General features: G+C 43.9%; 1 protein-coding gene across 1 annotated transcript in view; it reads left to right on the top strand.

Annotated features, from left to right (window-relative positions):
* Window positions 1-4,988: 4,988 nt before the first annotated feature.
* Window positions 4,989-23,266, top strand: part of CMIP (c-Maf inducing protein) — a 130,326-nt gene continuing 112,048 nt past the window's right edge. The window contains exon 1 of the mRNA XM_074550810.1: window positions 4,989-5,983. Within this exon, the coding sequence (XP_074406911.1) occupies window positions 5,687-5,983 (297 nt within the window). The 5' untranslated portion in view covers window positions 4,989-5,686. The remainder of the gene's footprint in view (window positions 5,984-23,266) is intronic.

Genomic DNA, 23,266 nt, shown 5'->3' with positions numbered 1-23,266 from the left:
AAGAGTGGCTTAAAAGTATTTTTTAACAATACAGCATTGTTATGAAAATGAGCTGACTAGTGAGTCCATAGCAGGAATTTGCTCTGAGTCAACGGTGGCAATTTGCAAGCATTGACTAATGAATTCCATAATCCAGGCAGCACCTCTGTGAATAAGGGAAGAAAGCTCCATTATCTCTAATATGCATCAAGGATCCAAACATGAGAGGAGCAGCTGCTGTGTAAGAGTCTAAACGGATATTGAATACAATTTGGGAATTCCTGCTCCTTGTTGCTCTGCTTGGAAAAGCCATAATCTCACATCTTTGAACGACAACTCCCAGGGATGTGCTCAGCAAACAAGGGAAGTGGGTTTTTTTTGTTACAGAAAGCATGACTGTGGTAGGCCCTTACAGCCTCTGACAGAAAATTTCAGTGAGAGACAGTAAAAGGAGATTTCTCTTCTCTTCCCTCTTTGAGAAAAGAGTTTGCCAAGTCACGTATTAATGTTGCAACAATGTCAAAGCAACCAGGAGTAATTAATAGTGTAGTAAGAGATTATGATTCCTTTTTCTCGTTTTCTCTTTTAGAACATGCAACAAATCTGCAGAGCCCCTGTGGGGACAGTGGTCAGCACATCCCCTCTTGAGGTATCTAATTGTGTGTATCTGGCCCTTGCCACAGCTGCTCTGTCACAGCTTGACAGGTATCCACTGCATGGGTTTACACTCACACAAGGTGACTTTAGTCAATATCTTTTTCCTGCAAAGGTTTTGGCATCTCAAGTGTTTTTTCATGAGTGTTCCAAGCCCCTCACCACTGAAACCTGTGCTAGTGGCACTGAGCACTTGACACAAATTGCTGCTTTCTTTTCCTTCAGAATATCACATTTCTTTTGTTTCTAAGGCATGGTTGTAGGTGGGTGTTACTAAGCTGAAGAAGGTATTTCAGGAGACTGCTTCTGTGTTAGCAACCAGAAATGACCTGTGCAGAACACCTGATGGAACTGAGTGTAGATCTCCAAAAGACCAAATGCTGGAAATGCATAAAAAGTAGCAGTTTTTTCCTAAGACTAGAATCCCAGGTATTTGCAAATGATTGTGCTAAAGCTCTTTCCTGGCTTTACAGACATACAACTGAGCAGAAGAATATTCTGAATAATATATGTCACAACTGAATTGGTTTTGGAAAAGGGGGAAAAAAGTCTGTTGCTGACCCAGAAGCCTTATTGCTCTAACCTGGTAGGTTTAGCTCCAGTGGGTGTATCCATGGTGGATATCCCAGGTTTCCAGGCTACAGTGTCTTTCAGGAAGCCATGCTTCTGTTTACAAAGCCTATTATGAAATGGCAGTGAATAATAAAAAGAGGGCAAGATACAAAGAAGTGCAAATGAAAGGGCAGAGTCCAGGAGTAGAGTACAGAACTGGCAGGTGGGTCTGAATTGCCCTTCTGTCAATCTCCTGTCTTCTGGAGAAAATCTTTACCTCTGCTCACTTCCTTGCCAGCCCCACTTTTTAGTTTTGGTCCAATTGCCCTGATATTTCTGCAGAGTAGAACAAATCTCTCTCTATCTCCTTCCCTATTCAAATTTGATCTGTACCTAGAGGCCCTGACTTAAAGTAGCTTCTACTTGGTAGTAGTATCAAAAATAATGAATAAACTATTCAATTTTCACTTTCAGAGGTTGTGTTTCCCTTGTAGCAGAGAAATGAAGTATTTCATAGAAAACCTCACAAATTCTTGAATTATTCAAAACTGGTATCATGCCCAGAAGCACTTTATGAGTAGCTAGAAGTATATTTTCACTGATATGCTTTTTATTGTGAATTATTTGCTCAGTGTTTATTATTTAAATGAATGATTGTCTCATATTCACAAGAAATTTCTGGTTTGATTTGCACATTTGGGGGGAAAAAAAACCCACACAGCAATTCCCCAAACACCACCTTGAAATACTGCCAAGCATGTATACCTGAGATGTCTGTTGTGCTGCATGGAGCCAGAAGAGGAAGTCTGGAAGAACAAAAAAGCCAGGATTGCAACTGATCCAACTTCTGTTTGCTATAATTGATAGGAGAGATGAGGAAGGGTGTTAATTTTAACGTGCTCAGCCCTGGGTCACACACTGGCTATTTATTGCAGGTTGGATGGCTGATGTGCATTTTGGTGAGCTGGGCAGCCAGCAGCCTGTTTCAATTTCACCTGTCTAGACAGGGTTTTGGGTTGCCCTGTTCTGGCAGGCAATGTGAGATTTCGTGCCTTGATCTTATCGTGCTGTGCTGAGTTTACTTCAGAGAGAAGAACACCTGCAGCCTGAGAGTGGGGACTCAGGGGGAGCTGCAAATGCACACCATTTGGATCTCAGTCCTTGAGATCCAGGTGTTTCTAGGAGTGGCTTTTGCAGTGTCTCACTTGGGTTTCAGCACTTTGGAATGGTGGATTTCCAGACTTGGATCCTTTCAGGTAACTCGTGGGTCGATCGCTACAGACCAGCCTTTATTTTTCGCTGCTTTCTGTGGAACACAAGTGGAAAACAACTGCTCTAATTTGCCAGGAAATTCACTTAAGGACACCAGACTCTTACATAACGTCCTCCCGTTGTTGAGCAGCTCTCAGAGAGGACAACTGTGGTAGATTCAAAGCAGTGGTTTGAGCAGGTGGCTCATTTGCACAGACTCTCACTGGAATAGTCCCACTGGTTTTATTTCTGAGTGAGGTGCTGGTGCAGGTGAGTGGATGAGAACAGTCCTACTATCAACATGATTATCATTTGTACCAGAACAGTGCCTGGGGTCAAACAAGAACAGGTCTCCCTTGTACCAGGCACCCTATGAACTCCTGGAAACAGACAGTTCCTGCGCTGAAAACTTGCATCTAAACAAAGCTGTCCTTTTCTACTTTGGTTGCAAGTATTTTTTATTACGGTTTTTATGGCATCCATATTTATAGGTATGAGTAGATCTGGGCTGGTTTCAGGGTAAATGCCTGTGTCATTCACCCTTGCAGTATATGGTGTACAAAGCTCTGTGGGAACTGCCTGAGATGTTTGCTGCACAATGACCAGTCACTTTGTTTAAGTTCAGGAGGTAGGTGGTTACCAGGACTATGAGATACTGATAATTTGAACCTCTATAAAAGAGATTTTTGTCTTCCTGTTGATTGTATTATTTATGCCATTAAATGAGTAGCTTTCTTCTAACCTTTGCCAAGTTGCATAATTCTGCATTGTTTTATCAACTGGTACTTGGGAGTACTCTGGATACTTCCTTGCTTTTTATAAATAATTTTGAAGCTGACATGCAACAAAAGCCTCCCTCAAATTTGCTAGTAATTGATAGGTTAAAAAACCTTCCTTTCTGAAAGTGTTTAGGCAGCAATTCTCCTGTCAGATGCAAGCCTATTTCAACAGAACAGCGCTGTAACAACACACGTGATGGACACACTCGCTGTAATTGTGGTCCAGCCAGTCATGCATTGTCTTTGACAGCAGCCACTACAAAAGGTTTTATGGCAAAGGCTCCCAAGCCCTTCCAGTAGCAGCTTGCCTGTCCAACAGATAATCCGTGTGTGACTCGTGATGCAAATGGATCAGATGAAAGAGTTTTCTCTGGGGTGGGCTGGTGACACTGCCCGCAACTGCTGGCATCTCTCTTGGCATGGTGACCTAGCTGAGAGCTATTGCACGGGGACATGCCACTAGACACAAAGTCAGGGCACACACACACTGGAAAAATCGTCTCACTGCAGAGCAAACCCTCTCTCAACCTCCCTCAGTCAGAAGTGAGCTTATACTTTTCAGTATTTCAAGTATAAAGGTTTATACTTTCTCTGAATATGTTGCAAGCACGATCTAAAACAGCCCTGTAAATTCCTTCTATGTTCTGGACCTTGGTAATACTCATTGTGAGGGGTCCTGCAGTTCAATGGCATCTCCATGTGTTAGATAAAATGTATTTTTTTTAATTGGTCCCAACCTGGTTGTGCAAATGAGGATATTGGAAACAAGATCTGAGTTCTACCACTGAGAAAAAAAGCAAGAACCGATGGTATAATTTCTCTGGGCACAGCATCCATATTGCACACAGCAACCCTCAGCTGTTAAGCCGTTTAGAGGGCTTAGAAGGGAGTTGATTTTTTCAATGCCTTTTTTTTTTTCTTTTTGAATAAAGGATTGTGCTGCTTTGCCGATGATCAGAGGACACTCCACACCCGCTCAGCACAGAGAAGGTGCTGCTCTGCCCGGGCTTCCCAGGGCTGCTGCACTGGGGAGCGCAGCCGTTCCCAGTTTCCCCACAAAGGCAGAGGAAAGGGAATGTCACTGCCAGCAGCCTGGCACGGGCTTCCTTGGCCGTTCCCTGCAGGGGTTGTACAAGAGCTTAACGCTGGAGTGAGGATGCTCAAAACTCACCCTGCGATGATTTGTCACCCTCAAGGAGAGGTGGTGACAACCCCTGCGCCCTGCCCGGCTCCTGCCTGCGGGAAAGGGACACGGACCGCACGGAGTCTCCCCCTTCCCGCAGCTTCCACCGGGGCTTCCCCGCAGGATGGAGGGGCCTGGGGTGCCCGCACACCTCCAGCCCGGCCCAGCCTCATGCCCCGCGCTAGGCGAGGTTTAGCTTGGACCTTAGGAGGGATTTCTTCACAAAAAGGGTGTCTGGGCATCGGAACGGGCTGCGCAGGGAGCTGCTGGCACCACCGTCCCTGGAGGTGTTCAAGGAAAAGACAGGACACGGCACTCGGTGCCGCGGTGGGGCTGACGAGGCGGCGTTCGCTCGCAGGTCGGAGCCGATGATCTCAGAGGTCTTTTCCAGCCCGAACGATCCCGCGGCTCCGTGAGGGGCGCGGCGCTTCCCGCGCACCTCCCGCGGCCGCCGCTGCCCGGAGCGGCTCCGCGGCCATTGACGTCAGGCAGGGCGGCACGTGACGGCGGCGGGGCCAATCGCGGCGCGCGGAGCCGCTCCGGCAGAGGGGCTGTGTCGGCAGCGCCCGCCGCTCCCGCCGCCTCGCCGCTCCCGCCGCCTCCTCCTCCTCCTCCTCCTGCCGCGGCGGCGGCGGCGCGCGTGGGGACCCGCACACACAGACACGCACACACAGAGGCAGGCACGCTCACACTCACTCACACCCGCTCCCAGGGGCGCGCACCCGCACACACACACAGACACATACATACATACATGTACGCGCGCCGCCGCACGCTCCCGCGCACACGCCCCGGGGGAAAGGAAGGAGCCGCTGCCGGACGCCCCGCAGCTCCCATCGCCGCTGCCACCGCCGCCGCCGTCAGGAGCCCCCCGCGCCGCCACCGCCGCCACCACCGCCGGCTTTTGTCCGCCGCCCCCGCGGGAGCCGACCCTCCGCTCGGCCGGCGCCCGCCCGGCAGCATGGACGCGGCGCTGTGACCCGCCGGGGGCGGATTGGGAAGTTTGAATAAGGATTTTATCGCTTCCCTTTCCCCCTTCTCGCCTCGGTGCGGCTCAGTCCCTACCCCCATCTTCCCCGACAGATTTTGTTGTTTTGTTTTTATTTTTTTTCTTCAGCGTGCATTTTTTTTTCCATCTACCGCGTGGGGTTGGATTTTTTTTTTTTTTTTTGGTTATAGTTTTTATTTTGAATTTTATTTTCTTTGGTCGTACCCGTCTCTACCCGCCGCAGCGACCGTTCCCCGCGGGCGGCCGAGCGCCACCCCCGACCCGGCCCGCGGGGCTGCCATGGATCGCACCGGCGGCTCCGGCGGGGGCAGCGACCGCAGGCAGCCCGAGGAGAGCAAGCCGCTGCTGGGCGAGATGTCCGCTCCCGAGGGGAATAAAATGGGTGCCGCGCCGTGCCGGAGAGCCCTGCTCCACTGCAACGGCATGAGGTACAAGCTGCTGCAGGAGGGGGACATCCAGGTGTGTGTCATCCGGCACCCCCGGACGTTTCTCAGCAAGATCCTCACCTCCAAGTTCCTGCGGCGGTGGGAGCCGCACCACTTGACCCTGGCGGACAACAGCGTCGCCTCGGCCACGGTAAGAGCCCGCCCGGCTCCGGCGGCCCCGCCGCGGGGCATCCGCGGGCCCGGGGGATGCCCGAGCCCTCAGTCCCCGGGCGGCCGGGCCGGGCTGGAACCGCCGGTGGGCGAGGGGGGGATCGGCCCCACTGGGTTCCGGAATGCCGGCAAAAATCCTGAAAGGATTTTTTTTTTCTCCTTGTTCGTAAGCCTGTGGATGTTTATTTTTGCAGTTTCGGTGTTGGGGTTTTTTTGTTATTATTTTCAGAGCAAGGCTACTATTGCTGTTATTATTGTTGTTGAATTTTTTTTGCTTTATTAAAAAAAAAAAAATCCTTCCCTCTCAACACGACCCCGACATACAGTCACCATTCCGAGCCCTTTGTATCCGAAACCAAAGTGGGCAGATACCTGCTGGCACCTTGGCCAAGTTAGAGGTGAGGGAGGTGGAGGATGCTTTAAATTCGAGAGCCGAGGCTCGGGTTGTGCGCGGACTTTGCTGTGGTTCAGGCCTGCTCTGGGGGCTCTGCTTTGGCGGTCACATAACCTGCCCGGATACAGGCAATGTGATTGGAAAATATGGAGATTCCTTCAGGGTTTTTCTTCCTGCTGGAAAATGATGCAAGAGAAAAAAATGCGAGGTGGTGATATCAGCCTTACAGAAGATGTACTATAGACGGATGCAGTCTTGAAAAATATGATTTATATTTTCATATCCGACTTAAAATTTAATGGCCAATGTTATTTGACTATTTGTGGAGTATATAGAGTGATTACACAGATTTTATCTAATAAGCGATTAGCAAAATATATTTTACACTGATCTTTAATCAGCCGGCACTTGGATTCTGTCTTTTTTTGATTTATATGTAAATGTCTCATTTTTCTCAATGGCTTCATTCTGGCCTTCCTATAGGACACTGATACGAGAGAGTGGATTGGCTTTTGTGTAGATTTCTGTTAATGGTGAATTTCAATGGATTTCATCCAGCCTGTGCTGTGCTCGGAGGTTGGGTTTTTTCACACCTTGGTACACAGACAGAGTGTGTGTAAATGTCTCTTCTGCATCATGCTCTGCTCTGAAGTATTCAGAGCAGGTTTTCAGTGGGAGCTACTTTAACCTTCAGGTAGGCCAGCTGCCTGTTCTCACAGAGCTCTCCTTTGTGCCACAATGACATCTCTGCTTGCTCTGGGGGGGGGGGGGGGGGGGGGGGGGGGGGTCGACAGAACTGCTGCTTAAAGGGAGCAGTGAGATTTGGTCGAGCGCTGTTGGAGAAAGCTCCTGAGAGACACAAGCACGAGGAGTTTTTGCAGTTCTTCATTGTGTTGAGATACCATCATTGTGGAGGGGGAGTTGAATATTAGTGGAGATGAGGCATTTTCCTGGCAGTATCCATAGCTGATTATTTCCAAGCCGAGGAGGAGGATAGGGGTAGAGAGAGGCATGATCACGCTTCAGATGTTGTTCTCTGCAATGTGGCAATACCAGGCATGAAGTTGTGTTTTTACAGGACACGTCAAACTCTGCTCGCTGGCAAAGCTGTCACCAGAGAAACCATCTCTGAAAAGATTTCTGAAGTCCTGTGGGGCTGTGCTTTAATTAATGTTGAGGTGTTCTCATTCCTAATTATTTTATGTGTATAAATAGCAAGAAGATACCAAAGCATTGTGCGTAGCATTGCAGGCTCCATTTTGTTGAGCAGTGCTCTTCGTGCTTGGTCTTGTGCCTTATCATTTTTTCCCAGTGCTAACTCACCCTACAAATAGGGTTGATCACAGAAATACCTGTGCTTTATTGTTTCAAGTAGTGTCTTTGGTTTCCAGGGGGTAATTAGGGCACAAGGATAAGATCTGCATTCACTTGTTGCCTGACTATGTGGGTAGGTTTAGCAGGTATCTTTCAGACCTTGGTTCTGTGATACACCTACATTTAATCTTTTTCATTTCGAGCTGGAAATGCGTGATTTAAGCAAAATCTCTGGTAGTTTAACACCCACCCCCTACAGAAATGGGGTATAGGCACAGTGCCAAAACCTCCTCAAACTGGAGGTAGATATTTGAATGCAACTAATTTGGTTTTCAAGAGCTGCAGAAAAATATCCATTCTGCCCATTGAGAGTGGCCGTTGGGAGCACTCAACAGCTTTGATAACAAGGTCATTTTTACACATGGGGCTTTCGACAGGCAGGATGCTTTATGAGCAGCCAGTAATTAACCTTCACATCATCCCTTTGCAAATCCTCTGGCATGACGAGTTTTACTGCATTCTGTATAACACGAATAAAATTGAACAGGAAAATAACATCACTTTGTTTTGCATTTGAAAGCAAAAGTTGTAATGACAGCTAAATCCAGATCTGGCAAATTACGTCCCTGAGTACAGAGGATAAGTTATTTGTTGATTCTAGGCACTTTATGTCCTTTTTATTGTCACTTGAAACATACATTAGAATTAAATTCTCCCCACAAGCTCTTACTTGTCAGTCCCTGGGCTGCAATATAGAAGTTAGCATTAGTTTGTGTATGGATTATTCATCTACAGTTTATTCCATGAATAGACATGGTATGTGCCCATATATATAAGTCTGAATAATGAGACTCAACCTACTTTTTTTTGAGAGATAACCAGTTTTGTTGTTTATTTAGCTACAATTTTTGTGCTGACAAGATAGTTTTTGGTAGCAAAAGTGCTATGCAAGAATGCAACTGTTAGGCCATCTTACTTTAGCAAAAGTGACTGGAAAAAAATAATGTTCTCTATAAAGTGCATTTTTTGACATGATGACAAAGTGACTGTTTCAATTATAATAAGTCCATGTTAATAAAATAATGATAATAAAATAAGTGTATTCTGAATTGGCATATACACCCAGTTAACAAATGCAGAAAGGTATTAATTGTGGGCAGTCCCATAACTGTAGGTGTTAGGACTTCATCTGATGTGTGTGTGTTTCCGTTGTTTGTGTCATGTTTTCATTTCTCAAAGAATTGCTTAAATATAGCACAGTGTCACCATTACAGTTTCACTCGCATCATGTCCAGGGTTTCATTCTGGTTAAAGGTTTTTTGGAGAAAGTGAATACAGATCTGTAGCTTCTTTTCTGTTATGTTTTGTTACTGTAAATGCTAAAGTCCCAGTAGGAAATTTTGACACTTAAAAACTTTGTTTGTCAGACAGCAGCTTGCCTGGGGATGAATTTGACTTTCTCCCCCATGGGAGGAATAATGTTTATTTTATAAACACCTACCAAACTCAAGTGTAGCACCCTTACTAATTTTTTTTTTTTACCAGTGAGATCTGTCCTTGCACAGCTTGAGGGGCAGTGATAGTAAAAACAAATACAGAAACAAAGTGAAATGTAATATTTCTTACTTTTTTTCTCTTTTGGGAGGGGCAGGGTGGGGTTAGGAGTAACCTTTTCTTCAGGAGAAATGTACAATTTGATTTTCAGTAGTTTAAACATAGGTGTCATGACTGTTGTGTCTCTTTCATGTCCCTTTCATTCTTTCTCTCGCACCGGTGGGTTGTGGATGTTGAGGGCAGTGAGTTTTAAAGTCCTGGGCTGCAGGCAGGACTGGTGATACATATGTATGTGAAGCAGACAAGGGAAGAATAAATACGTGATTCATTGTCTCTGCCTAGGGATGACCTCTCTAATTCCCATCTGGGAAGATAAGGCTTTATTGAAACCATGAGGTTACTCATTAATATCCCTCAAGGAGGTGGAAACTTTGGCTTTTCATGCCCATTTCACATTTCTCGGTTTTGCCTTGGCAGGTGGGTTGGGTGTAATGTAAATGTTTTGTTCAAAGCTGGTGGCAATCCTGAAAAGACTTGAGTTTCTTTTAAACATTTTGCTGTACAGACATGATGTGTGAGGACAATGGTTTATTGACAGGCTGGCTAATTGTAAATGCATTTGAAACAAGAATGTAAGTGGATTAGGGAACTGCATTTGTGTTTTCTTCTAGAGACAAGAACATACCCAGTTAATATTAAATGAGGCAGGGCAGAATGATCTGTTTCAAAGAGGAGAAGTGGAGTAGAAAATTGTCTTCTAATTGTTTTTTAAAATTCAACAATTCTGCTACTGCATTTGTTTCAGCATGCTATTACATGTCTTTCCTTCCTTATTTTGGTAAAGATAGAGCAAAAATTCCTATCAAGCTGGACTCATTGTTTACTTTAGCACAGATTCCCATTAGTTAGAAAAACACACTTTTAAAAATTAAATTTCCCTTTAAAAACAATTAGCTCAAGTGGGAAGTATTATGCAGAGCTCAAAAGTTTCAAAACAATCTCACAAGAAAAATTTTTTAAAGCTTTCCTGAAAAAGGAATATTGTGGTATTATCCAGATTGCAAGTAGAATTAATATGAATTTATAATAATAATAATAAACAATTTAGTAAACCAAGTGCTGTCTTCAAGTCCTGCACTATTGATGAGGCTCTGGAAATGTGACCAGATTGGTGTGTCTGCCATCATTGCATGTATAAATAATATGAAAAAATAACAAATTTTAGATTTTTTAAATTTGTTATAATAATGGAAGGATAAATTAATATTTATGTTGAATATTTTTTATGGTTTACTGTTGCTGATGATGCCTTTCATTTCATGAGAAGTGGTGGCTATACGTTTTGAGTGTACATATATTTGCTTGTTCTGGGTTGCTGCTGTCTCCCAGGTATTTGGCTCAGGTGTATCAGAAAGAGCACTGAGTGCCATAATTTGCATAAAAGCCATGACAATTTAGAATTCTCTGCAAATTGAGAACAAATTGCTCCATGTTATCTGTACTGATGAAATTGAGATTCTCTTTCACAAGTGAAGACAGGCATGTGCCTGCATTAACAAACCCCAAATTTTTCTGAAGACCTAGTGATTTAATGGAATATTGCTTTGCTGTGACAAACTTATTTTATGCTGTATTAGTTAGCAGTTCGACATATGAAAACCTAAAATGATATTTCTTTAAAGTTGTTTAATGCCTATCAAACATACCTTTGCATATGTAGTTCCTGCAGTGGTTAAAAAGCATATTTATAAGTCAGTAGTGTTAAGGTATGTGTTTATGTGTCACAGAGCATATATAAAATATGAAAACAGAAGCTATATTCATTGACAGAGTGAGAGCTCTCAGGGCTATTAGTGTTAGCACCCAGCCAGTAAATTTTACATGTTCAGGAACATAAATAAAAAGGATACTCAGAAATACTTGTGCCTCATTTTTCCTTTTGGCCGGGGAGTAAAGCTGTGGTGCTAGTAACTAGGTGGTGGTAATAGTCCCCATGGGAGAGGCTCTAAATTGCCTCTGCTCCTCCCTGGGACCTGATCCTGCAGCAAAGCAGGGCCTGCAGGAGCTCACATCCCTCACAGGGCTGGGCCTTTCTGGAGCTCTGAATAATATTGTATATTTTTTGGTAGTGGAACATTATAACTGTGGTTATAGTAGTGATGGGAAGAGTCTGCTGGATCCTCCACGGTGGGGTGAAGCCCTCCTAGGAAGGGATGTGCTGCCCAGAGAGGCTGGGCTGCCCCTGCGTCCCTGGCAGTGTGCAAGGCCGGCTTGGACAGGGCTTGGGACAACCTGGACTTGTGGAAAGTGTCCCTGCCCGTGGCAGGGCATGGAACAAGGGCATCCTTAAAGGTCCCTTCCAGCCCAAACCACTTCACGGTTCTGTGAAGCTCAACAAGAATGTTTGGTTTTCAGAGGTGAGAGGTTGAGTCCCATCTGCATCGATGTTGCAGTGTGCAAGGTTGGGTTTGCTTTGTTAGCAGCTGTGGGAGAACAGGCTGAAGGTCTCACTAAAATCATTCACAGGACTGTGTGCACTGAGGGGCCTTTTTGGAGGAAAAAGCTGTTAGATTTAGTACATAGAAAGGAGTGATTGTTGGGGAACTGTTCAATTTATTGCATATAATTTGTTGATACTTTTGAAGTTCCTAGGTAACAGATGAGTTTAACATGATACAATTTCCTTCTCTGTAAATAAGTATGGCTAACCTAATAGGGTTTTAGTCATCTCCTCATATAGGATTTATGAGAAAAGAGACCTACCTCAAATAGTTCAAGCCTTTTGGAGTCTTTAGAAGTAATTAGATTGTGGCTTGCCTGGGTAGATTGTGGCTTGTCTATTGGTGTTTTGAGCAGTGCTAGTTGCATCAGTTTGGTTCTGTGTGTTCTCAGGTAACATAGTGCTTGATTCCACAAACAGCCAGGTGTTGGAAGATGATTGATACTTCAGTATGTATAATCCATCCAGAGAGCTTGTGCATGTATGTGCACTCAATAAAATAACTTTTTTTGCACCGTCTGCCGATGCAGTGTCATTGGCAGCAGTGCTGGCTGAGTCAGCCCTGGCCTGTGCCTTTCATTTCTCCATCTGTGCCATACCCTGTCAATCCATCCTTGGTAAATGCTTAACAGTTTGCAGGGTCAGGTTGAGAAAAATCTCTGTGAGCTGGCTGGGGAGTGCTCTCTCTGTCTGAACCTTTTGCAGGTTTGTTGTCTGCCTTTTCACTGGATCAGGAAGGTGATGTGTTTCAGTGCACAGCCCGCCAGACTGCTGAGGAAGAAGAGAGCGGGAAACATGGCAGGCTGGAATCTGTGCCAAAAAAAATGTATTATTAAATCATTGCGTAAAATTTTCCTGTTTTGCACAATATGTAAGAATGCAGGGACAACACCAGGAAAGGGAAAAGACAATTGACAAGCATACATTATAACTGATCACGTCAGTGGTGAATGAAGTTTTAGCTCTTGTGGTTGTGGAGGAAAACACGAAGTCAGAACCAGATGCTAAGTTTAAAGGCCTTTACTTCGTAGGCTTAAAAATCAGGAGCATTTAACAATACTCTCTAGGTTTTGGAAGAAGGAGACTCATGTTCCAGGATTTGTGGTGTTAGCAGTGCTGCCATTTCCAGTACTTAAAGTGATTTGTTGACTTTGCCCCTTGGGCTGTCCCATGACTGATGGGACAGGGCCAATAGAATGGGAAGTACAAGCAGGTAACCTGCCAGGTGTCCAGGCCATGAGGGTATGGTGAACGCTGTGTTCTTCTACTTTAATCTGAGTTTTTAGTAAGCTTTTAAATAACATTAAGTATTTTTCCTTTTTTGAGAAACTTAATAAAAAGGCATATGTTTTTTCTGGATTTGAGCGCTTCTGCTAGATGTGTGCCATTACTAACTGAGCTTAAGAAACTCGTCAAGTTGCAATTACTTAAATCTGAACTGGAAGTACACTCAGTCACGTACATTCTTGGTCTCGCTCTGCTGAAATCAGGAGGGTAATTTGAGGAGAGGGATTACCATTCATTGCCTGTGCTGTGAATGGCAGGATGTGCTGTTCAGAGAGCCAGGAAGGTTCAGGGAGGGATCACGGTGCAGCTCACTCTTGGCTGCTGGCTGGGGGCATGGCTGACTCTCCTCTCAGCCTTGTCCAGCTCTCAGAGCCCCATTTTCTCCCCCTGCTTGGCAGATCTCAGGGTGCTGAGTGACCTGCAGTGGCTGGAATGGCTCTGCCATGAGCCAGAGGGTTGCTGGAAAATTCCCTCTTTATTCCTGGTTAGAACTGGTGTAGAAGCTGTTGCTCTGTCACCCATTTGATGCCAACGCTGTCCTGGTGGAAATTGAATTTGTGACATTCATCTATGGGGAAAACATCACTCAGAATCCTCCAGCCATCACTGCTGCTCTGTGCCAGCTCTGTCCTGTCTCCCTTCCTCAGACAATAGAGTTTTATTAAGGAAAAAATGCTGCTTGCTGCAAGTAGCTCTCTTTTCCCCCATTTGGTCTCAAACTTTGCTGAAGTGCTGCTGTGGTCTGTGGTTGTGGCTGGAGTTTGCAGGAGGGTGGATCCTCTGCAGGAGCAGCTGCTCCCAGTTCCTGGAAGGGGTAGGAAGATGGTGCTGCTGCCTCTGCTGTTACCTTGCTGGATATTTGCACCTGTGGCCATTTTCACTTCTGAGGCTGTGGCAAAGTGAGAGGTTTAAAATGGAGCCAGGCTCTCCCATGTCTGCCCAGAATATCAGCTTGTTTCAGGGGTAAGAGTTCTTGCACTATTCAAAGTATGCTGCAGCTTCCCTAAAGTTTTATTCCTGTGCCTGAAGGATTGCATGATTTTCTCAATGGAAGAAAAATTTTAAAGGAATAATTGCTTTCATTGATTAAAAGAGTAATTACCAGGACTTCAGAAAAGATGACTGAAAAATGGTTATCTAATGCTTCTTAAACTCCAGATCACTAATTTCTTGATATTAAGTATGGGAATGTTGAATGCTTGGCGCTGTCACTAAAGAACTTTTCTTTGTTGGGTTTCTAGTGCTTAAAGAAGGGCTAAATAAAATGAAATATTTTTCTCCTTTTGAAAAATTTAAAACTCAAACCTTATTAGCACACAGAAATGGATTTAGGTTTTGTAAGATTTTGTTTTCAAAGATGCCACATGAGGTACAGTAAGTGTTGCCTTAGAAGAAAGCTGAGATGAAGCTGAATCAGAGAGCTTTGTTCAGAATACATCATTGTATTCCCAAATACAATTATTTTACATTTATATTTTGTATAATGTCTTTCTTAGACCTAAAGAGAAACTGTATCAGCAGATCAGAATCAGAGATAGCATTTTTTTCTTAGAAATAAGTTCTACGTCTTTTGAAGTGTGTGAATGTCCATGCATATTTTATGGATGAGATTTCTGATGATGTAAACCTAAAGGTAAGGCAAGAATTGTGAAAACAAAAAAGTGGCCTTGATTTATGTATGAACAGTTAACATCAACTGAGCAACATTAGGTAATTGCATTTGCAGTGAGACAGTTCTGACAATTTTTAAAAGAACACCTTTTTTTTCCCCTAAAGATACCCCATGGTGTGTTCCCTGCAGTACATTTCAAACAATACTGAGCAGGTATTTCTCAATGGTGAAGCTGTGATATTGCTTTTTTTGTTTCTTCCCAGTGTTTTGGCTGTTTGTTTTGGCTATTTCAATATAAGTGTTTGGGATTGGCAGGTGTCTCTTACCATGGCTGGTTCCTGCTGTAGTGGGATTCTGTTGTACCACCAGAGTTTCTTGTTTGCTATTGTGGTAAAATTAGTGAGTATTGTGAGCAGTCTGGTTTTGCTGTCTGGAATAAAACTGAATGACTTTGTTATCCATTTCTAGGGAGGGGCATTATTACCAGTAGAGACTGCTTTAAAAAAAGAGATTTTGAAACTTGCCAAGCAGATTCTAACTTTTTAATCAAAATACTAAGGGTGTGTTGGTTTTTTTCATAAATACGAATGTGTGTTTGACCTGTGAACAAAAAAGAAGGAGGATTATTTTTGGCCTTTGAAACAGGGAGAAAATGGTCTTTGGATGACAGTATATCTTAATTCTAGTAATCTTTGGGTTTCAACCATCTCCAAGTGCTTTATGGTCAGTGTTTTTGTATGTGGGGAAAACAAAGAAATAAATGTAGATCTGACATGTTTGCCACTGTTAGTTCATGTTTACTTTGCAGTTTCTTAGTTGGTGTGTGCATCTGTGGTTCACTCTGGTGGCCCCTCAGGTTGGACACCAAGGACCTGCAGTGCCTTGCCCTAATACTCCTGATAAATCACTGGTGGGAGCTGGAGCAGAAATGATTTTCCTTTCCTTTGTCTGCTAGGCTGCATCTTCCCTCCTGATTTTGATGGCTATTAATTTTGTTAATGGTTGTAAATGTCATTAAAAATGAGTGGAAGCGTGGGAGAGTGAGTGACAGCAGAGCGTGGCCCAGAGTGTCGCGCTCTTCTCGCTACCCTTCAATCTTCCTGCACAGAAAATACCTGCCAGGGAGCCAGGTGCCAATCAGTGCAAGTCTCTGCTTTCTGCAGCATGTGTGCTTTGTGTGTTCTCCTAATAGTCACTTCTGACAGCCTACCACTTTGCTCCTGCTTCAGAGGCTGTTAAGACTGAATTCAGAAATAAAGAGGAAGTCAGGGAAACCTTGACTGCACTGAAATGTTCAGGATGAGAATGAGCTTGCAGAATTGTTAAAGGAAAGCAGGATGCTGTGATTCCTCTTTGTGGAAAGATTGGCAGTTCTCTCTCCCTTCTCAAACCTTGGATTTACTATACAGACTTCTTGATGTTGAGCTCATAAATTGAGGAATCCCTTGAGAAGATTATGACTGCAGAGGCATCTTAAAACACCGTGTTTCTCTCTGGTACAGCGTGAGCTGTAAGAAGGTAGGAAACTGAAAGTAGAACTTCGTGTGGACTCTTAAATAGAGGATCTGTGTGAGATGATGCAGTTCTTCAGCTGTTTTTTCCTGGTGGCCCTGCAGTAGTTGTGGCTGGGGATGTGAGTGGTGTTTGCTGCTGCAGCTCCCAGGGGTGCTTGCACATTGAGAGGTTTCTGGGTGTCGCTGATGGGAGCGTGAGCCTGCCTGCCTCCAAAGGCTCTGGGGATGGCTCTGCTGTTGTGTCATCTGAGCACTTTGCTCAGTAACCTGGCTCTGAGAAAGAGGTGGGAGGAGGGGAACGAAACTGTGAAAGGCCCAGTGGTTCTTGAAGAACAGCATTTACTTTCTCAGCAGAGATTTCCATCTCCTTCCATGGACCGTGTGGAATGAGGTCTGGCTGTGTCCTTGTCTTGCTGCTCAGCAGTGAAATGCATGCCTGTAGTTTGGGTACCTGTTGATTCCTTGTGGAAGATTAATCATGTTCCATGGAGCAGTTGTGTTCCTTATCCACAGGAGCGTGGAACAGAGAGGTTTATTTGGGTGTCTGGAGGAAGAGAAAACAACGTCATGTCACAGATGTCATTCAGTCATCGTTTAAACCAGAAGACAATCTATGCAATTGCTGTAAACTTCTGCCTTTAGTAAACAGGTTAGAGTGGCACAATTATTGAATTTGAAAAGGAGCTTCAGCTTATTCTTTCAGTGCAGGAACACAGGTAATTCTTCAGATATTCCATACTAAAGGAATAGCCACTCCAGCTGTGTAATGAGGGCTTAAAGGAGTATTCCCTGTCATGTTTGGTATGAAATGCAGCCCCTGTATGGAAGGGAAGAGCACTGATGAAAGATATTATGCAAGTGTAAATTATGCAGCATTACTTTAGTTTTTCTCTCTGTTCCTTGTGTTTCTTTCAGATTCTCCAATTTTTTCTTTCTTGTTTGTTTTGGTATTTTTGCTTTTCTTTTGTCAATGCTGACTTTTGAGGAAAGATTTTAAATTTTTAACTAAAAATTAGCCTGACATCAGAGCCATGGAGCAGGCTCATCCTCTCCCAGAGGAGCAAATGGTTGGAGTGGAGTCTGGGCAGTGAAAATCCCATCTGCTTTGCAATCAAATAATGTGGACATTGAAGCAAGCATAAAACTTGTGTTGGCGCACAACTTTGTTACTGAAGGTGAAAGTAGAGACACGGTCAACGTCTTGTCTGAATGGAAACACATTTCCTAAGGTTGGGTAACTAATCTTTTGTGATTGCTGTGAATGAAACAGGAAATAAGGCTGGAAAAGCTTGAAATTAAATGAAATGTGCAGGACCAGACATGCACTTTGGTATTAAATATTGACATACCCCTTCCAGGTAACCACTTTGCCTTTGCAGCCCAGCATTTGCCCTGAAGACTGCAACGTCTTCTTTCTGTGGTGTTTATAGTGAAAAATTTGTTGACACTGGGAGATGTTTCTAGTGGCTTCTTGACTAACACCAGTTATGCTTCTTTTGGTGTCTCTGCATCCCTTGATATTAATCTCCTGATTTATTGTAAGTGATTTCAAATGTCCCTGGTGACTTGGGTTGACTAATGTACTTTAAATATGGTGAAATCATATCATCTGTTGTGGGAGTTGATTGTGGATCAGGCTGCTCCCTCGTGCAGACAGACAGCATGGGAAACCACCCAGCCCTTGGTGGTGCTTACCCAAAACCAGGAGCAGGTCCCTGATGCCCTGTGCCTGTGGGCTGGAGTGTAGGTTGGTCAGTTTTAAACCTGGGATGGGTTGGGATTGAGGCAGCACTAATTATCTGCATTATCTATGTATTGTTCATGGTAGTGCAGCATAGCCTGAGTGGGCTTGAAGGAGGGAGGGAAAGGAAGAATGTGATGGGAGGAAAGAATTAAAGCAGCTTAGGGGTAGGGGTTGGATGGATGTGTGTGCTCTCTGGGTTGGTGGCTGCAGTGTGCCTGTGACTGGAGCATTTTTGGCTCATCTCCAAGGGATGTTGTGCCCAGGGCAGCTTCTTCACACGGGCTGTGCCAGCCCACAGTGTGTGAGGCCTGAGCCTCTGTACCTTCCCCTTTGAGCACAGCTGAAAAATGGAGGGAATGTTTACGTTTGGTGGCTTGTGTGTTTCCTAATGCCTCTTCATTTATCATGCCCACTTTAATTGAGATAAAGATGCAGTGCTGTGTGGCATTATCTGGGTTTAACGTCAACCCTTCGGGAGGTTGTGTCTCTGCTTGTTAGATTTTCTTAGCAGGAATAAGAGAACAAACTTACCCTGTGCATCTTCTTGCTGTACAGTCTGTACCTGGAGATCTTCAGAGTGCTTCTGTCTTGAGACCTTTGTGTCTGATCTAAGGCTCTTGCTGTGCTCAGATTTCACATTACCCATTTTGTTATTTTGGAATTGTAAGAAAAACGTGTGCAAACAATGCTCTCTGTTTCCAAACACTGTGAAGTTTCCCCCCTTTGCTTCCTGTTTTTGTAGCCTGTTTGTGAAAAGACCTTGTCTGCTTTGCACTGGAGTTAGGATTAATGTGAATGCATTCTGCATCAGCTACTGTGTGTTCCAGCATGCAGGGGCCCGAGCTGCTCTTCAGCAAGCGTCATTACTCTTTATTTATGGGAAGAATAGATTAAAAAAGACTGGTGCATGTAAAAGTGAAAGCAGAGGCACTGTTAAATTGTGCAGTCATGAGCTTGTTATTTCCCTTCCCCCCAGTATGCAAGCCAGTTAGTAACCTAGTGATCTATACATGAGGCTTTAATTGGATATATGCCCAGAGTGCAGATTAATATGGAAAAGCTATAAAGGCATGGGTTCACAAACTTTATCTGACCACATGAGCACTGTCTGTGTGATCCCATGTGGAATGTGTGAGGGATTCTCAAAACAAAGAAATACCTCAATGTATTTGGGCAGATCTGTGTGTAAACCACGGGATACAAAGGTGATATCTCTGCCTTAAAGTCAATGGATGTTCATTAAATAGGACTTCTGCAGCCTTAGGTGGGGCTTAGGTGCCTCTGTGGTCTCTGTGTTACTTGACTTCTTAAATTTTAGTTTTGATAATTGCTGGAGGTTTCTCTTTACAATTGGATATAATCTTGGCTGCCTCTGGAGATAAGGGGGGGTGTGAATCTCTCTGTAGTGAAATAAAAACAAGCAGATGTCTGACTGCAGCTGGCTAGAGATAAATCATTTCATACAAACTTGCCTGGAGAACATGACTTTACTCTTCTATAAACCTACACTCTAGAGGGAAGGGAGAACCCCCATTAGTCAATGACACCCTTCTGGCCTAAAATTCCAGTGTTTCTAGTTTGCAAATCACATGAAACACAGACTACTAGCCATATTCAGCAAAGGCTTTCTCAGTTTTGAAAACACTTGTAACACAGATTTTGTGTCTCTTCTGGGGATTTTTTTTTATTTTTAATTAAAATTGCAGTATTCCTAAATGTGTAAAACCAGCCACAGTCATGTCCCTGTATTCTCCAAGCTAGTTTAATATTGGTAAAATCTCTTTTAAATTGGCATGGTATTGCTGTAAAGAGTTTGGTGGCTTGGGAGAGCCAATGAAGAGTTGCAGATGAAGCTGATCTTCCTGACCCATCATATCCTGGGAAGCAGTAAGGCATTCCACCTATCTCAGAACTCTGTTTTTCCTCTTTACCCTCTTTTGCATGATTGTTTGGCACATTATTCAGTTGCTCCCTGAAGGTGATGGGTGGAAATGTTACCTCCTGTAGCGTGAGCCCTAATCAATGTGATGAGTGGGGAGCTGGTGGTAAATATACCCCCATAGTTTCAGAAAATCTGGTAACCTTAATTAAAGTTCTGTGCAAGTAGTTTCAGTGTTTGAGTCCAGCCATTTGCCTGAGGAAGGCAGGGAATAGTCCTGAGCTCTCTGCCTGCAGCAAGAATGTGGGAATTGCAGTGACTCATTCCCAGGGACGCAGCGATGGGAATGAGGCACGGCTGTGGCTGCAGATAATTCCCTGGAAGTCTCCGTTGTGCAGAATGCATTAATTGAAGAGATTCATGAGCTGCTTAATGTCACATCACTTCATTTCCTCATCAGGGAACTGAAAGTCTCATCTGTGTAGGAAAAAACCCAGGATCTCTCTGGTTGTCAGTAAATCTTGACCTTTGTAGAAGGAGTTTGTTTGTGTTGTCCATCATATTTGCCCTGTTGCTGTGTAGCTCGAATTTTCTCTTGCCCTATTACCTATCAGCTGTGGGGACAAAGTCAGCTGTGTAAAAATGTGCATTTCTGAGTGCCCAGAAATGTGAGCAGTGGAGATGAGGAGGGAGCTGCTGGCCTATTCAGTGCAGTGCAGCAGAAGGATGGGTGGCTTTTGCTTGTAGCTGATCACCATCTGCAGCCATTGCATTGGCAGCAGGGGCACATCTTTATATGTTTAATAGAGAGAGGGTGTATCATAGGATAGCCCTGCAGAGACCTGGAAATACAATGATTTTGTGTGGTCTGTTCTGGAATGGATGGGTGCTTGTCTCCTGCAGACAGTGATGTGTTCCCTTTGGGTACATCTGATGCCATGTGTGGGCAGCAGAACATAAACACTGCAGCCCACCATCTGCAGATTTAAACTGGAGAAGAGAATGTGCTACACTTAGTCTTGCTGTGTGTGATAGATATCACACAGAATCAGCTGTACTGTGATTCTGGTTTTGCCCAGAATCTGTTTTTCTGGTTTTTTTTTGCCCCGTGCCTGTTTTTCTGACTCTTGCCCACTGCAGGCTTAGGTGAGAGCTAGCACAGAGTGGGTCCTGTGGTATTTACCATAGTTTATCATGTGACCTCTTAGGCTGTGCTTCAGACTGAGTTTTCATTAGTTTTATGGCATGGCAAGCACTGCACAGAAAAATAGAGTTTGCCACTTACATAGCTACTTGTTAAAAAGAAAGGATGCACTTTTCTTTTGACTAGAAATTAGCCAAAATCAAGAGTACTGCATCTTGATTGAATTTTTAAATCTTAAGGTTGTATCTTACATCTTTTGATTTGATTGTTGGCCAAGCAGAGCTGGTCAGTGAAGGGAAATGCCCATTTCTGTGGCATTTTGTGCTACTGCTATCTAGGGTTTTGGTAGTATCAGTGAGACCTTAGGGCTGGACTTAAACACTTTCTGTCTCTCTGCCATCCAGTTCCACCAGGAGCTCACAGTGGTTTCATTGCATGACTCGAGCTCACACCTACCATGAACAGCCATAACCTGAGAGCTGTGCTGTTCATCTGTGCCAGGTACCTTTTATATCCACTAATCACTGAGTTTTCATTCATCTGTGCCTTTGGGAACATTTCAGTACTTTGCCTGGCAGTGTATCTCTGCTCTGAATTGTGTGTGGAAAAACGTCTGAAGCAAATTAAACAAGATGACTTGTGAGTAAAAGATCAAGTCAAAACACTGCAGAGATGAAAATCATTGAGTTGATGAGTACAGTCTATCTGTGCCTGGGAAACCTTGAATGATGCCAGGAGGAAGGATTGACCATAGTAGACAAAGTTGCACTTGAGGTTTCAATGACCCAAAAAAAGAAAAATCAGTCTCTTTATTCCTGTAATTTATTATTTCTGTGATCACATAGCTCTAGGTGTTGCAAACAGGTGGAGTCTTAGCAGAAGCCACAAAAGGTTCCCTATCTCAACAAAGTCCAGCCGGAGACTGAATCTCAAAAAATTAAGGTGGAGTGAAGGAGAGAAAAAAAAAAAAGAATTATTTTTTTGGCATTATATTAGTGGCTTGGCATGCCTAGATCCTGGGAGCCCATTCCATTGTTTTTACTCATAGCATCTTTCTCTCTTGTTGGGAATCACTGAGAGTGATTTGGCGTCTGTGCCATACTAGTAAAAACAATCCTGACTACTTACAATTAATGAATTGTGTGAGCTGCCAGTGAGAGATTTGAGGGGATGCAATAACAACCATAAAGACAATATGAATTCTGCATGGCAGCATGTATCAGAGAAAGTGCTGCTTTATTGTTCTGACACTGAGTTGGTTTAGTGTGTGGACTTCTAAATAAGTTTTGCTTTAAGAAAGTGTATCAGCCGCTTGAGCTGAAGCCTGTGTCTAGGATGGCTTAGTGTTAAAGCAAAAAGCCATATTGAGGTCCAGCAAGGGAAAAGAGCATATTTTTCAAATGGTGAAGCTTGTTCTTCCAGGAGAGAAAATGGTACTTCTAATTTTTCTTATCAAGAGTTAACCCAAAGCAAGATATTTAAACAAAACAAACTTACTGGACTCATTATTAAAGAGGTGATTTTTTGGGGTGGAAACATTTTTACAGGCTTTTAGGTCCTTCTTTGAACTGTGTCTTTAGAGTGTATATGTATGTCTAGCTCAGCTGAGAACTGATAGGACAGTACTTCCTTTGCTTTGATTCTTTTATTCTTTGAGCATTCCTCCTCACATGGAAATCTTACAAAATGCTTCTGTTTCCCTATGGAAGGAGGCCCAGTTTAGGGGAGGGTTGGTGTTCTGGGCAGCATGTCCAAGATAGCTATAGGTGCTAGAGGAAAAGAAAGCAGCCTCAGGAACAATAGGATTTTAAAAAGATGTTTAATTTGTGCCAAGCTAGTGGTATTTTGGTGGGTTTTTTTCCTTTTTTTTTGGGTTGTCATAGAAATGTGCCAGCCCGTGTCTCTCACAGATGAGCTCACTAAATGAATGGCTGTGCAGGATGAGTCTGGTTTCAATGAAGATGTTTATACTTGAAGAACACAGATGGACTTAAACCACAGCCCAGAATCTAAACACCCCTGAGCTCCTGGGGGAGGGGAGCGATAGGAAATGAAATCTGGATTTTATAGCTCAGGCCTGCATCTGTCCTCCTTGATTTGGCTTTATGAGTTATTATGGGGAAGTAGGAGAAGAATATTATCTGCAGCAAAAAGGGTTTGTTTGTTGTTGGATGATGGGGGAAGATGATTTTGTATTTGGTCCAACTCCATTGGGTTGGAAGGACTTTTCTGCCTTGGTGTTGTTGCATGACCATCACAGCTGGGGTTAATTGGTAGCAGAGATGTTACTCTAAAGTAAAATCTTTAGCAGGTATTTGTTT

The sequence above is a fragment of the Zonotrichia albicollis genome, chromosome 13, assembly GCF_047830755.1.
Source record: "Zonotrichia albicollis isolate bZonAlb1 chromosome 13, bZonAlb1.hap1, whole genome shotgun sequence".
In the NCBI taxonomy this organism is placed as follows: Eukaryota; Metazoa; Chordata; class Aves; order Passeriformes; family Passerellidae; genus Zonotrichia; species Zonotrichia albicollis.
Note: the sequence above shows the minus strand (reverse complement) of the source record. Positions and strands in the feature narration are given on the sequence as shown.